Consider the following 16,027-nt stretch of genomic DNA (forward strand, 5'->3'; position numbering starts at 1 on the left):
AGCCTTGGTGCTGGGAACAAGCTGCATTTCCTGTGTCACCGATAGACACCTGAGGGCTAGACAGTACTAGAATGGGTTGTGGTGGAAACGACTTCGAGTGTTCTTTAGTGATAACATGAGATGAGCCAAGACATCAGGAATCTCTATTGCAAAATAGGCAGGAGTCTGTTACATGGAGTGCAGATTGCTCAGAAAGGGAGCTGGAGAGTTGGCTGGTGTAGCAGCTCCCTTAGGTCACATAACTGGTACAGAAGCAAATTGCTTGAACCAACCATTGTACTGCATGAGTTTCTTCTACTTTAACATCACTGTTTATACATAGTGAGGAAATGAGAGTCAAATGGTTCTGAATCGAGATGCCCAATTTCCATAGAACACCCTTTTATCAACCCTGACAATTGGAAGCATTACAGAGCTGGGATCTCAGAGAGAAACAGTTACACTGTCTTCTGAAGCATCTGGGATGAGACCCTCTGGAAGAGACCAGTGTTGGTGAAACATTGATCTGTTCTGGAATATGAAGTCCTAAGACTCTTACAAAATGCTATTATTTATCTTTGCAGTTGGTCTGCCCCTACATTTCCCCAGGTCCGAGTAACTTCCCAGACACACATCGCCCCTTATGTGACCTGTGGGCCCTAAAGAGGACACTCGTGTGTAAGAGGAAGGAGGGAACCAAAGGCCACTGCAGAGTCTGGGGTCTTACATTGCTGAGGATGTTCCGGTGCAGAGCTGTGCCATGGATGTTGGAACTCTCTGTATTCCACAGACGGATGGTGTTATCAGAAGAGCAGGTGATGAATGAACTTGGGGGCAGGCAAGACTGATTGCTGTCCTTCACTTCAGGATACACCTAGAGGCACGTAACAAACAAACCGTAAGTGAGACATCATTGTGCCTGGTAGTCTAGTTACCAGAAGCAAGTTCCAAAACAAGGCCAGACCAGATTTCTACCTATTTGATAGAGGAGGCAGATGAGAACAATAGGAACTCAGCTTACCTAGAATGAATTCAGTCACAGACTGGCTGGCAAATCACAGCTTCATGTTCATTCCAAATAAACAAATGCTGAGTGGAGTTACCTGGATATAGATTGTCCCTTGAATAAGACCCTCTGCTTTTTTCTAGCCCAATGGGAGGGGAGAGAGCCAGAAACCCTCATCACTTAATAGAGTTCAAACACAGATCATAAGAGGGCAGCACTGGACTGTTGCCACAATCATTTGATACTGGAACACAGCTGGAGTTATCTCAAGATTTGATCCACGAGGAGAGGTTAGAAATAAGATATACAAAAGTGCAGAGGAAAAGCCCCTGCCTGTTCCCTTTTCACATTGTCTTCCCTCCATTTCTGACCAGGCATGAGAGACTTGTGCACTTACATGGTGTAAGTAACTCCATGAAGTTTCCTACCTCCTCTTCACAAACACCCCCCTAACTACATGGGCTGGAAGCAGAGTCCCTTACTGGGAAATATAGGCAGTCCCCATCTTACACTGCCCCTCACCCCAGTATGTGGACACCATTCCTAGCCCGTCCTTACTTCAACACTCCACACGCAGGAAGAGTGGTATAAGGCAGAGTAAACCTTGCCCACTTTCTTCGGGTCCTTGACATCCCACACATACAGGCTGTGGTCATTGTAAACGCACGATAGCCACTGGTTGGTAGGGTCGAAGGTCAAGGCAATTGTATCTGGATACTTGGCATCCACCATACCAGAGAAGAGACGGCTGTGGAAAGACAGGACAACAGTCGGGTTAATTTCTGTAGCAGTGGGGTGAGAGTGGGGACACAAGACTTGAAGCTAAAATCCTCCGGGAGGGAAGAGTTTGGCGCTAACCAGAGGAAGGAGTATACAATGGTGTGGGAGTACAGTGAGTAGTTGGGGAAGTAACCACAATCTGTGAGGTGGAGAATCTGCCTGTTGTGCCAGTATAGCAGCCTCTTTCCACACTAAAAAATAAAAGTCCCAAGAGGGGCCTAAACTTCCTATGGTGGAGGGGCCAGTAGGACTGACTGCAAGGCTTGATTTCCTTTACTTCACTCTCCAGCTATTCCATTCACAGCTCAATTCAGACTCTCACTCTGCAGCATACCTGAGAAATAGACAAGACAAGAGAGCCATCAGATTTTGGACTCCTAGTCCTTCCCAGTGCAGACACCTGGGAGCAAGGAAGGGAGAGAATGGTATTGCTGGCAGCGAAAGGTCTCAGGCACAAACAGCTGGAGTTAGAGGTAGCAGTGTAGGCAGCAAGAACTCCTACTTATATTCTAGTCTCCCAGCTGCCGGAGGGAAAAATAAAAGCTGAAATTAAATGGAGTAAAATTCCTAATGGAGGAGTCCTGGTGCATCACTCTGCCGTGCAAAACAATCTGAGATTATAGTGCCAGGGAGACTTCCTGTTTCAGTGACATTCTGAAACGACCTTCCCATAGGAGGAGCGGGGGCAACCAACCTCGCTAGTTTTAAAATGGAGATTGGTGAGTTTGTGAACAGGATTATTTGACTGGGTTACTTGTGACAGCAGGAGACTGGACTTGAGGACCCAGGAGGTCCCTTCCAGTGCTATATATTCATGTTTCTATGAGACCAGGGCCATGTTGTGGGACTGAAGGAGCTGGATTACAGGGTTAGGGTGCCAGGTAATGAGGAGAGAACCTCAAATGGTTAACATCAGACAAGATGGCAGCGGTTTGGTTATTTTTACAACTCTCTTTGCTCTGCAAAATTGGGCTGGAAGTCACATGAAAACAGGCTCACTTAGTTCTTAGCCTGAAGTTAGGAAAAATTATTTAAAAAATTGTAAACATTGCAAAACCTCAAATAAAGGTTCCACTCAGTTTCAGCTCTAAAACCCAAGTGAGGATATAATTAACCTCACCTAGCATTGATCTCATTAAGAACCAGAGCCCAGTGCGGATTTAAGGCGGGAGAGACCAGAGAGATGCCCTTTAAATGCAGAAATTGTCATGTTGTGGTTAGAGCAGCAGACAGGGAGTTAAACGATCTGGGTTTTACTCTGAGTACGACCACAGAATTGCTATCTGGCCTTGAGCAAGTCGCTTCTCCTATCTGTGCCTCATTCTCCCCATCTGTAAAATGGAGCTCACCCATACTGCTCTCAGAGAGGTGTTGTGAAGAGTGTTTGCAAAGTGTGTGGACGCTGCAGACACCTTTGTAAAGGCGGGCACCTACTATCCTATCTTTACAAGTGGAAAAGATGAGGCACAGACAGATTAAAGTGATTAGGCAAGGCCAGGAGTCACTGGTAGAGCTAGGATTGGAGTCCAGGAGGTCTGACTAACCGCTTGATCAAACTGCCCAGCCAAAATATACCCTGCTTCTACTGCAAAGTCCTAAAATGCTCTAGTGAGCACTTGTAAGACGAGAAGCTGAATGCTCTGGGCAGAAAGCAGCTGGTGCCCAAACACCCATTGTCCTCTGCTACAGGATGGTTGGGTAGAGGAGACAACATAGGATTCCATAGGAGTACAAGAAGAGCAGCATGGCACTGAGGGGCGGGGGGAGGGGCAGCAGCTTTCCATTGAAATGCATGTTTGAGTCAAAAACCCCACCACAAACAGACATGTGTCCCCGCTGGACCCCCCAGGAAGGAGGATTAATGAGAGCCCGCAGGGGAGAACACGACCATGCCAGTCTTGATGAGAGGAGAAATGACACAACAGTGTGGGGGAAAATCCATGTAAAACAATGACCTCAAAATAAAGTGGGGCTACCCCAACACCTCAGGGGCTCCCTAGGGCACAAGCAGCAATACGCTGTCATTAACTGATATCCCCAATTACAGAAACATCTCTGCTTTCAGACCAAGGGGGAGTGTATGAGCAGCGAATCACATTTCAATTAAAGGCACACACCATCACCACAGACAAAGGAACAATTCATTCCAACATCTACATGTCCAGTATGAACCCCTCCCACTGTGGGTCAGAGCGGTTCATTAGACAGCCAGTCGCCAACGTGCCTAATGTATCTGGAAAAGAAAAGTGTACGGGCTGTGGAAACATCCCTTTCCTCGGGGTGGATCCCAGTGGATGTTTGTTTCAGAGTAGTACTGTAGGAGTGCAACAGAAGATTTGGTTGTGCTCACGCATTTCAAGCAGGGAAGAGCTCTCTCCAATTTCAGCCTCCACAGACTGAGTGATAATCATGCATAAAATAATTTACTTAGGAAGGGTCTGCTCAAAGGCCAACATCTGCACTTCAAAAAGTGATACTCCTTTTAGGCAGTTTTACAGCAGGAGGGAGACAGGGGAGCAACGGGGACAGGAGAAAACAGAACGCACAAGACAGAGGGAATAAAGACTAGAGGGACAGGCAGGAGATTTGAGTGCCCAAGGACATTGGTGGAAAGCAAAACTCCCATGAAAGCCTATGTTTCTCTTATCAATGCCGCTTTATAGTAAAGAGGAAAGTTTGCTGGAGGAAAAACCCTAGGGTGCAAGGCAAGGGCAGGATCACAAATCACACATTGTTACTGCACCTGCTCTGCCCATCCAAGCTTCTCCAGTCTCCTACCACCCTTCCTATAGTACCTGGCTTCAGTGACGCTGGCAACGTCCATTCCCAAGAAGTGCGGCTTCGGCAATGTCGTGACGAAGTGAAGGTTCAAAGGGTTAAAAATCCGCACCGTGCCATCAGCGCAGCCACAGAAGATGTAGTCATGGTTCACAGAGATACAGTTCGCCACAGTAGTCTGAGAAGGACACAAAATCAACCAAGACGAGTGGGTCTCTCTCTCTCCAAACTGCCATGTAAACGACAGAGCACGAAGCACTCAAGATCAGAAAGAAGCGAAGTGGAGTGAAATGAAGCCACACAATTTAAGGAAAAGCCTGAAATCTGGATTTCCTTTCTGAGGAGCATCCAAGCCAAGGTCTGCTGTAGGGTCTGCTCAGTCAGAGTCAGGAAACAGCGCCGAGGGCCCGTTCCACTCGCTGGTGCAAATTCATGCAGCTCGATAGATTTCAGGGGAGCTACGTGGATCTACACCAGCTGGGGATCTGGCCCTGAACATCGATTACCTTGTACCCTTGAGGGGAGATGTTCATCATCATGATTGGGACACTGCAACTAGCTCCATACAAGTACATAAGCATGCTTCCTGGTACAGAGGGGGCCAACGTGGAAGAAATGGAATTGTTCTGCTCACTGCTGAGATTTGTACAAATGGCAGAAAATGATGGAGAAATGGGGTGAGGTCAAGGCAAACACTTCATTCTAACTTACTGTGAAGCTGTCTGTGTTCTGAGCAGGAGTGAAAAAGGCATATTTTAGAGCAGAAAGGAAAGAAGAAAAGACATGTTTCACTTGGGGAAGCATGGAAAGATTTTGCCCTGGTGTGAATACCCTGGATCCATTTTGCTTTACAGTTTGGGTTTTCTCCCTTTAATTGAATATTAAAATCTTTGCCAACAGGCCAGGCTGGTGGTCTTGCAGCAGCACAATACACTACCCCGAAGGGGAGAGCTGAACTTGAGACTCTGGCAGAGACTTTTGCTTCTAGAAGGGCAGGGGGCACTGAAGAAGCAGCTTGCGCCACCCCTGAGGGGATGGAGTGCCTCCCACACTCTGCTGCTACCCCATCCCCCCTCCTGGACAACTCAGGAGTGACATTTATGGGTTCCTAAAGGAAGCCACATCCAGCCTTCCCACAGCCACAAGGACACATCACAATGTTGAACCTTGAGGGCAGAAGCTTTTTAGGAATTAGAGGATCTCCTACATAAAATCCCTTTCCCAACTGGCCTTTAAGCAAAAGACTCCATTTCTGCCCCCAGGCTCTGGTTTCCCTAGCACACACCACTGCTTTGTGCCATGCTTTAATGGAAAACATTAAAAATCATAAAGAAGCAGAAGTCTCCAGCTCTCTTCACATGCCAGGAGCTCTCACTGGCAGCAGCTTGTGGCCTCAGGATGTCCCCACCCCTTCCTCCCCCCAGGTCAGTGGGCATTGATGTACATGGAGAGAAGACCTGGAACTCACCCTCAGCTCCACCCACTTGTCAAGCAGCCTCTTTTCATTGAATTCACAGAGGAGGCCGGAAGAGGTGATGCAGAAAGTGCTGTCTGCTTTTTTACCCCTTCCGCAGGCCACATCCGTGAAGAAGTTGTTTCTCAGCTCCCCCAGCAAACCAGAGCGCCCTAGCAAGGGGACTGTGGCATTCACCTACCAAAAAAAATAACCTGTTAGAGAAAGAGAACTCAACATTGGAGTAGAGAGAGTTATGAGTGATCTAAAGAGACAGGCTATGATGGGGTCACTTGCTGCAACTCCACTGCTTGTAAAATGTAGCAGGACCATCAACAGCAGCAAATCAATGAGACAGAGCTACTTATGTGTCTGCCATTGGCTGACACAGGTCAGTTAGCCAATCACAGGAAGAAACCTGGGGGATAGTGATGCCTGGTCTTCCCTGATGATCAAAACAGATCGGACTTGCACTGACATATCAGCGTCAATGGAAGATCCATGGTGTGAAATGTGAAAGGCTATCCTTGAGCGGATGCAGCTTTGCAATACAGACAGACAAACTAGCACATGGGGTTTTGGCCTCCCAACAGCAGCAATAGAAGCCACTACATGACATTTTGAAACATGCCCCTCGATATCTCAAGTCACACACATCCAAATCAAAGAGCCCCAAGTCCCTGCAGTGTGAGGGGCCCAGAGATGGCAGCCACATATACGAAGAACCATTGCCATGAAGAAATGGACGTGCTGTTGAATAGCACCAATGCCAGGGTACAACAGAACCTGATTTGGCTGCCATGCACAGAATCCATGAACCACCTGCACTGGCATACAGGAAACCTGGGTTTGGGTGCCAGACACAACAGGCACTGGATAATGGCACAGTGGAGGTTACATCTTGAGAGACAGTCAAAGACTAAAGCCGCTTCACACAGGAAATCGAAGATCAATTCTGAATGGGAATTCCTGTTCCCCACAGACTGTGGAACTAGCTTATGCCATTATAGAAGCCACAAAGGCTCCCGCTCACTGCTTCTTCTTTATACTTCTCCTGTCCCCAGCTCTCACCTTGGAGGTTTTGCTGTCATCCAGGTACCAGAACTTGATGTGGCGGTTGCCAGCTGTGACGAAGTAACTGCAGTCCTCTGAAAATGACACTGCTGTCACTTTGCTGGACACCTTGTTGGCCGCCACCACGATGTTTTTCTGGAAAGACAATTGTTTCAATAGCTCAGGTGTCTTGCTCAATAGTCTGTGTATAAGAAGGCTCATTTCAGCTACAGGTGTTATGTACGGTAGGCACAGATTCGAAGTCTGTCTGAACACAGGCTGGGAGGATGAACCATCTGCCAAACCTTCCACTACTTATGGCGCTCTGGCAGTTTGGACATCACACTTTTACATTCAGTCCTGCTACTACATTGTCTCAGCCACATAATGGTTCTCGGGTCACTAGTGCCTACAGCAACACGGTCATCTGCACCTTGGCTATTTCATAATCACAGGGCACTCAGAACAAAACATACTTCCCTTTCTAAACACCGAAAGCACATGCAGGCCAATACTGGCTGGAGTTTCTTTAGCCCCAGGGCAGCAAGGGGGGGGGGCACTGCTCGGGATGGGCAGTAGGTATTTTCCACAGGGAAATACCATAAATCTCTCCACCTGGGGAGTGGAAGAGAAGTCATAGGGCAAGAGGAGAGGTGAACATGCTGCTTCTGTCCAGCCCTAGGGGAAAAAAACAGAGCAGCTACACCTGAGGTGATTCTCCCCTTCGTGCACATCAAATAACCAAGGGAAGAGGTGGTGCAGGAATGGTATTTCCAGGGATTAGTAGCAGAGAGAGGATTAAAAGATCTTGCCTCTCTCCCGTCTCCCTCATGGGTTTAAATTCTTGATCTATTTCCTGCACTACTTCGTGGTCAACCAGACACTCACTCTGATCAACATTTCAATTTCTCATTCCTCCCTCAGAAAGTCATGAGCCCCATTTCCCCCTTCCTTCCTCCAAAACTAGCCCGCCCTCAGCTCAGAAGCTGTCTCATTCCAGAGGGCTTGTTGGAGGTCAGCAGCAGAGCACTGTCAGAGGGGTAGGAGAGTGGAGAAGGCTAGACTCTGCCACCAGCAGCAAAGCAGCATTCTTTGGCCCAGACTCCAGGGCCTCTTGCACAGCTTCCCCCCAAACAGCAAATGCACCTGGAGCCCTCCCTGTTCTCACCATCAGGGTGGCTGCTCTGGCCTTTCCCCATTTGGAAACTAGGGAGCACCTCAGACAACACTTGGTTGCTGCAGCTTGACCAAACATCTGGGTCAGTCTCCCAGACTGGAAGACAGGGATATCACAGCAGCCGTTCCTATGACCCTGTGCCTGAGGAATGATCGTCTTATGGTTAAGGCACTACACTGGGACTCGGGAGATCAGGGATCAGTTCCTAATTCCGCCACTGATTTCCCCTGTGACTTTGGGCAAGGGTTCTGAAGATACGCTTTAGTCAAACACAAGTTAGGCTCTGGTCAAACAAGTCATTGGGCTCAATACAAAGGTAACAGTGGAAATTTAATGGCCTGTGATAGACAGGTCAGACTAGATGATCTAGTGGTCCCTTCAGGCCTTAAACTGTGAATCTATGAAAAATCTCTCAGTGCGTCAGTTCCCCATTTGTAAAATGGGGATAACAATACTTCCCTTCTCCTGCCCTGTCTGTCTTGTCCATTTAGACTGTAAGCTCTTTGTTGCAGGCACTGACTCTAATGTACAGCGCCTGGCACGATGGGACCTTGCTGTCAGGGGGAAAGCTCTAGGCACTACTGTAACATAAATAATAGTAGGAGAGCAGAAACCATAAAAATCTTGATTGTTGAGGTACAACATTAAATCCCAGCCTTACTCTACATTACATCCATCTTCAAATCATTATTTTTGTGTGCCTCATTGAGAAGAACTTGAAGACTGAACACTAGATTTTCAATGACCACAAGGACACCAATGTTTTAATGTTAAGTTACTTGTCTACAAGATTAGAAGCAGGACAAAAACACTAGCTGATATATTTCAGAGTAGCAGCCGTGTTAGTCTGTATCCACAAAAAGAACAGGCGTACTTGTGGCACCTTAGAGACTAACAAATTTATTTGAGCATAAGCTTTCGTGGGCTACAGCCCACTTCTTCGGATGCATAGAATGGAACACACAGGAAGATATTTATAGATACAGAGAACATGAAAAGGTGGGAGTAGCCATACCAACTGTAAGAGGCCAATCAATCGAGATGAGCTATCATCAGCAGGAGAGAGAAAAAAGAAACCTTTGAAGTGATAATCGAGATGACCCATAGAAGGTGTGAGGATATTTTAACATGGGGAAATAGATTCAATTAATGTAATGACCCAACCATTCCCAGTCTCTGTTCAAACCTAAGTTAATTGTATCTAATTTGCATATTAATTCAAGTTCAGCAGTCTCTCTTTGGAGTCTGATATAGGAGATGATCATGAAAAGACAGAATCTGAACTGTAGAATGAGAAAGGTGATGGAATGGTTAACAATATTTCAAGGGAACATTGACCTACAGCTGCATAAAATGAGATTAACAGATATGGATATAAAAAAAAATTAAGATGGCTCCCAGAGAGGACTGGTTACCTGCAGAGGTACAGGAAGCTGACTCAAACTTGTGAGAATGTGATTGTCCAGTTCTATTACTAACACGGAGGTCCCCCTAGCAGATACATGTTTATCATGGTCATCATCAAATATTTATATAATGCTGTAAATTCACACAGTGCTTTAAAGCACGGCCTTTATTCCAACATAACATTGCACCTCAAGTACTATTATGGCCATTGTCACAGTCATAACTGATCACCTCCATACAACCGCACTCACGGTACATTTTAGGTGAGTATCTAGTCCCCCCCTCCTTGCCTCGGTTTATGATGTTTTCATCTCAAACACAACAAAAGCAAATTGTTCTCCAGCATCTGTAACATGGATCCCACAACCAAAGTAAAACAGATTCCTGGTTTTTGAGAGTTCCTACTCCCCACGCCACAATCTTAGTTTGAATCAGTTTCCAACAGTCCTCTGGAAAAAACACAAAGAGTATGACAAAGCCTAATAGCCTTCTAACTGGCCAGGAAGATGTAACATATTGTCGAGAACAATCTTGCACTGGCTCCTTGAGGATGGACTAGATGATCCAATCTCAATCCATCTCTAACTTGTCTGAGTGTATGAATGTCAAAAGGGGCAGAGAATGAAAGAGCTATAACCAGATTTATCCCCAGACCATCTTTGGCCTTGCACAACATGGCTTTTCCTACCATTAAGCTGATCTTCTTGCACACTTACCTTCCATGACCACACGTTGACAATCATGTCGTGCTGGTACCCCACTGAGACAATGTACTTGGAGCTGGGGGAGAATGCCACACAGGCCACGCCATACTTGTGTTCATGGAGCTCAGCCACCTGGGTCCGTTCAGCCACATCCCATACCCGAACAGCTGGCATGTGCCCACTCTGAAGGGGTGATTCGGAGACAGAGAGCAGTGAACATAACTCATAAGGCTAGTTGTGATGGATTCAGATATGCAACATCCCCACACATTTTTCCAAGCACACACAACTTGGAAGTCAATCCAGGACTAGATCACAGCTCAACCCGTAGGCATTCTATGCCCCTTTACAGTGGAAGTCAGAAGTTTAATGAATTTGCTGATTTCAGCAGACAACTGAAAGGGATAATAATAAAAAAACCCAAAAAACAAGAAAGTGGAGCACCATTTTGCACACATCTCTATTCTCTGTAATGGAAACCAGTAACACATGGTGACCTTTAGAGGTCTCAGTACAGGTCCCAGTGGCCAGGTGTTCACAACACAAAAACGGACACTGTCACACTCATTGGCAATTTCTTTGGGGAGGATCACAGGAAATTAGCAATCTTCTCATTCCAAAGGTAGTCACTCCATATTATATTTGAGGCACATAGATAGGGCAGTATCTCGGGTGAAATGCACTCCCCTTCTTGCTGCACTTGTTCTGTGGATAAAAACAGTCTCTACGGATGTCAATGCAGCACCTTTTGCCAGCACTAAGTCTCCCTGAAAAATCATTTATTTAGTTATTTAAAAGTACCCTTTATTTTACAAGACCGGCAGAAATCCTTGCCAAGTATACGATTAACAGGGAAACCCTACTCAACAAGATTTCACATTGAAGCCTGTCAAAAAGTAGCCTGCAAGATAAGATCTCCATGGCAACAAGGCAAAATGGTGTCTTTTCCAGTCAGGATAAAGCAAGTCACTTGCTCACCTGAAGGGGTGGCATAGTTGATGGAAAATCAAAACCTCAAAAACACGGAATGCAAGACATTTAATTATCTTGCTTTGCAGCTTTACCTAGAATGTGATTGGCCTGGAAAAGCACAGCGGTCAGATTTTAATTTACTCAGCTCAGCTTTCACCCCAACTGACAGAGTTCTGTCCTCAAGGTTACAGTCAAGATGGTACATAAGTCAATAGAGCTACTCTGCAGAGCACTTACACTAGTTAAGAAACCAACCTCTAAATCTTCAGCCCCTGGAGACTTTAACAAATTGAATACACTTTAAATAATTGAATAGATGCTACCACCAGTGAGGTCTATCAACTCCCATGGGACAAGCAATTTATTCCTATATGGAAAGCCGCCATCTCCTCAGCATTTGAGATACTCAGACCAGAGATAATACATATGGAGGGATGAGGGTCAGCCTCCGTGCTCTCACTGAAGAAAATCCAGCCATGCACCAATTTAATGTCACTAGGCGGAACTGGTACACTCAGCCTGCAAGATTCAGACTTCACAAGCTGATCACTCTTTAGTCAACTATTACCAGTCTATACTAACTGCAGAACTTCAGGAGCAGTACTAAGGAAAGACGAAGTGCTGCCATCAGCAGGGGGCACTACATGACAAGATGAACACTCAAAATTAATGCTTTTGAGAGGACCCACAGAAATGGCTGTAGAGCTGGTCAAAAAAGGTAAATTATATGCTGCAAAACAACTCAAATGAAATGCCATTTCATTCTAAATTTTCCCGTTCTATTGTTTTTCAGCAAAAAGTTTCTAAATCAAAAAGTTGTGTGTTGTATCAGTGGGAAAATAACCACTAAAGTTTTTATTCTGCCGTTCCACCCCTCAATGGTGGGGGAGGGGAGGAGTGAAAGTGGTGTTTTCCCCACCAAAATAAAAATAAAAAAAAACTTTCCAAAACAAATCAATTTTCATTTTGAAATTTTTCGTTGAAAAATGAAACTTCAACCAAAACAAAAATTATTTTGGTCTAAAAACAAACCCATAAGGATAATTTTCAGCCAGCTCTGCTCTGTAGATATAACCCACTGGTAAGTGTCACTTTCAGGTCCTCCTCTGTGCCTGATGCATAAAGGGAGAAGCCTGTCACAGCCTAACTAACAAGCTAACTTCACCAGCTTGGTCAACACACTGGGGATTGAACCAGGGACATGCAGAGTTTAAAGTATGAGCTGCTACAGCTTGGGCCAGAGGGCTCTAGCTGAGGGTGCAACAGACTTGTACTTAGAGCTGGGTAAATAATTGATTTTTCAGTTTGATGGCTAAACCAAACCAAACCAAACCAACAAAAACCCTCCAAAATTTTCAGGGGCGGGGGGGAGGAATCATTTCCAGTCAAATTATGTAATTCAACCTGAAATGAAACATTTCGTAATAGGTTTCAGATAGCAGCCGTGTTAGTCTGTATCCGCAAAAAGAACAGGAGTACTTGTGGCACCTTAGAGACTAACAAATTTATTAGAGCATAAGCTTTCGTGGACTACAGCCCACTTCAGTCCACGAAAGCTTATGCTCTAATAAATTTGTTAGTCTCTAAGGTGCCACAAGTATTCCTGTTCTTTTTTCATAATAGGGCGTTTCACCCTTTTGTGGTATAATTTTAATTAAATTAGGTACATTTCAAAATGAAATGTCATTTTGAAGCAAAGAATCAAAACGTTTTGACTTTTTCAGAGTTTTCCCCTCTTTTTTAGTCTGAAACTATTAGCTGAATTTGACCCGACCCTTCATTTTTCAGCAAATAAACTGTCTGCCGAATTTTTTTTTTTTTTGCCAACTTCTACTCATATCCTCCAAGTACTGGGCACAGAGAGAGACTGGTGACACACACATTCACCAGTAAGTTACAACATACTGGAGTTGGATGACAAGTAGTCATTAGAGACACATGACAGCAAGCTGCGCATGACCAAAAGGGGACAGGGAAACATTTTTGTGTGTTTCTAGCATCTAACAACTGCAAATTCATTACATGTACAGTATGCACCTTGCACTTCTAACGCAGCACAGACCCCACAATACAGCCAGCCTTGTTCTCCCTTTAAGCACCTTTGAAAGGAGAAAGCATGTCGCCAGTAATGAAGCATGCACTGCCAAACCCACGGGCACTGGCCCCTTTATCACTTCTCTGGAAGCTCCATTCCACAGGCACTTTTCACTCTCCGCTATATTGTTACGGTCTTGGCTCACTCCCTGAAATCCTAAGGGATGCAACCCTAAACTCAATCCAGCCACTAGAAACTTCCAGTCCCCGTCCCTCGCTCCTTCCCCTATGTTAATAGGTAGAGCAGCGCCCAATATCTTCAGCTAATCTCCACGCTGCCATTGGCAAAAGGAGTCTGTCCCAGGAGATTCACCTGCCTCGATCTGGGCAGACAGAACGTTTGGAAAACTCTTTCAATATGAGCTTAAGGAGACAACCAGTAACGAGGCTGGCTGATGCGAAGATGAATCAGTGGGGGAGAGCAAAAACCATATTTCTCCATTTAAGGGCAGTGCAGAGGCACAGTTAGGGTCTCTCTTTGGATATCCTATGGGCCAAAACCTGTCAAAAAGGATACAGGATTTAATGAAACTCAAGTTTCTCCCCCCACACACATTGCCCATTTCCCGTTCTACAGCAGCCACGCTTCTTCCCGGTCTGCAGTGGGATGGCCTGCAGACATGTACCTGTTTTAAACAATTTTCAGCACTTACCTCTCCAGTAACCAGGTACTTTCCATCAGGGGAGAAAGCAAGAGCTGTAATCGTCTTCCTAAAACACAGACAGGAGGACACTGTTAGGTGGTGCCTGGTATCTGGTTTCAGTTCAGTCTGTCATGACTGGAGAATGGAGAGGATGAGCAGATGTCCTGATATTATCAAGACAGTCCCAATATTAGGGGATTTGTCTTATATAGGACCCTACTACCCCCTGCCCCATCCCGATTTTTCACACTTGCTATCTGGTCACCCAAAGGCGGAGATGGGGTTGGGGGGGAAGTGGGAGGATGTGACTGGAAAGAGGCCCACAACACATGATGTAATAACTTGACAATGGTTTTGTTTCCCCACAGGTTGAACACGTGGATTCCCTGTAGCCTAAACCCCTTGCAGTGTGTCTGAGGCAAAGAAAGGTTTTCACAGCTATGGGCTTATGGTCCTCTGGCCCCTGCCTGCCAACTAGAGGACCAGGTATCAGTCAGTCCTGCTCTAAACCAAGGCTACAACCTCAGGGAAAGAATAATGCAAGTCCCACGGAGTTCAAGTAAAACATCCTCCATGTCATTCCTTACAGCAGTTCCACATGGGAATGTAGAACTTATGAGCTTTTCCCTAGCTATCATTGCTACAACTTTCCCCACAGTAACTCATGTTAAGGAGGAGCTAGGGTTAAATTAGCAGGCAACTTCTCCCCACAGCCACTAGTCCCACACCAGTGAGTTTAGGACTCACTAGCTCTGGGCACCGTTATCCCCAGCAACTCTTATTGTTTGCTAGAGCCAGAAAGAGGACTCCAAATTCACCTCCCAAGTAATACGAGGCCAGCTGTCTGTGTATCTGAGTTTCACTCACCTGGAGCTGTTTAGAATATGGTGTTGCTTATTTTTCCTAGGGTTGAAGAGCACGACGACACACCTAGAAGAACAAAAAGAAGTTGACAGAACAGCCTGTGGGTATCATAACATGCTTTATCCCCTTGTCCTTGGCAGAAGAATTAACGACAGCCTGGCAAATCTGTCCACCCCTACCCAGCTAGCTGGAAAACGCAAAGGGAGGTTGGGGGATAATCACACATCACTCCCCTGTGGAGTGCCATAAATAATCATCTTTCCAGGGGCTGAGAGCCCTGAATCTCTGACCACTCACAAGCTAGACAGAAAGAAAGGTGAGTTAGGAAAGTCTGTGTGACAGCCCGATGATTCCGTCCTCTCTCCCCAGACGTAAGAATGACCCTACATTCTGGGCACCAAAAAAGGATGTCGAGACCCGAGTGGGAAGGTAGGAAGCCAAGAAAGAGGGGTAGCTCTCAGAGAAAAGAGCTGGGCATCTCCTCTCCAGTGACTTTCAGTATAGCTTTCCATCAACCGTATCCTGCCAGGCACTGCCATTAACGGTTCAGATTCTGCCCTTCCCATACCCCTGCACCTTCAGCCAGGCCCTGAATGTCAGGACAATGACTGGGACTAGCTCAGTATGGACCCAGACAGGAATTATCTTTTGTGTGGTATGGCTCTTGCCTGTAGCACAGACAGGAGAGAAAAGGCCTCCATTTGGGCCAAGAGGTCGTTAGCCAGTCAGAAAACAAGAGGCACAGTGCAAGAGCCCATTCGCTTTGGAGACCAATGAAAAAATAAATAGCTTCCTCTGGGGCTGTCTAGAAATCAGCCAAAGGAGGAACTCTAGAAACCGGGGTGGGCAAACTTTTTGGCCCAAGGGCCATATGTGGGTATCAAAATTGTATGGCAGGCCATGAATGCTCACAAAATTGGGGGTTGGGGTGCGGGAGGGGGTGAGGGCTCCGGCTGTGGGTGTGGACTCTGGGGTGGGGCCAGAAATGAGGAGTTCAGCGTGTGGAAGGGGAGGGGTGGGGCAGTGGGTTTGGGTGTGAGGGCTCTGACTGGGGATACAGACTCTGGGGTGGGGCTGGGGATAAGGGGTTGGGGGTTCAGGAGGATGCTCCTGGCT

At 46.2% G+C, this 16,027-nt stretch overlaps 1 protein-coding gene across 5 annotated transcripts in view; it reads right to left on the reverse strand.

Annotated features, from left to right (window-relative positions):
* Positions 1-16,027, reverse strand: part of MAPKBP1 (mitogen-activated protein kinase binding protein 1) — a 135,614-nt gene that overhangs the window by 38,743 nt on the left and 80,844 nt on the right. For 4 of the 5 annotated variants that reach the window (XM_042849465.2, XM_042849469.2, XM_005284660.5 and 1 more), the window contains 9 exons: positions 14,915-14,977; positions 14,057-14,114; positions 10,350-10,520; positions 7,068-7,205; positions 6,012-6,194; positions 5,255-5,272; positions 4,561-4,721; positions 1,544-1,733; positions 707-853 (listed from right to left, as the gene is read on the reverse strand). In XM_042849465.2, coding sequence (XP_042705399.2) covers positions 707-853; positions 1,544-1,733; positions 4,561-4,721; positions 5,255-5,272; positions 6,012-6,194; positions 7,068-7,205; positions 10,350-10,520; positions 14,057-14,114; positions 14,915-14,977 — 1,129 coding nt within the window. The remainder of the gene's footprint in view (positions 1-706; positions 854-1,543; positions 1,734-4,560; positions 4,722-5,254; positions 5,273-6,011; positions 6,195-7,067; positions 7,206-10,349; positions 10,521-14,056; positions 14,115-14,914; positions 14,978-16,027) is intronic. The other variant, XM_042849468.2, reaches the window with a different exon arrangement.

This window comes from Chrysemys picta, chromosome 4 (assembly GCF_011386835.1).
Source record: "Chrysemys picta bellii isolate R12L10 chromosome 4, ASM1138683v2, whole genome shotgun sequence".
NCBI lineage: Eukaryota > Metazoa > Chordata > Testudines > Emydidae > Chrysemys > Chrysemys picta.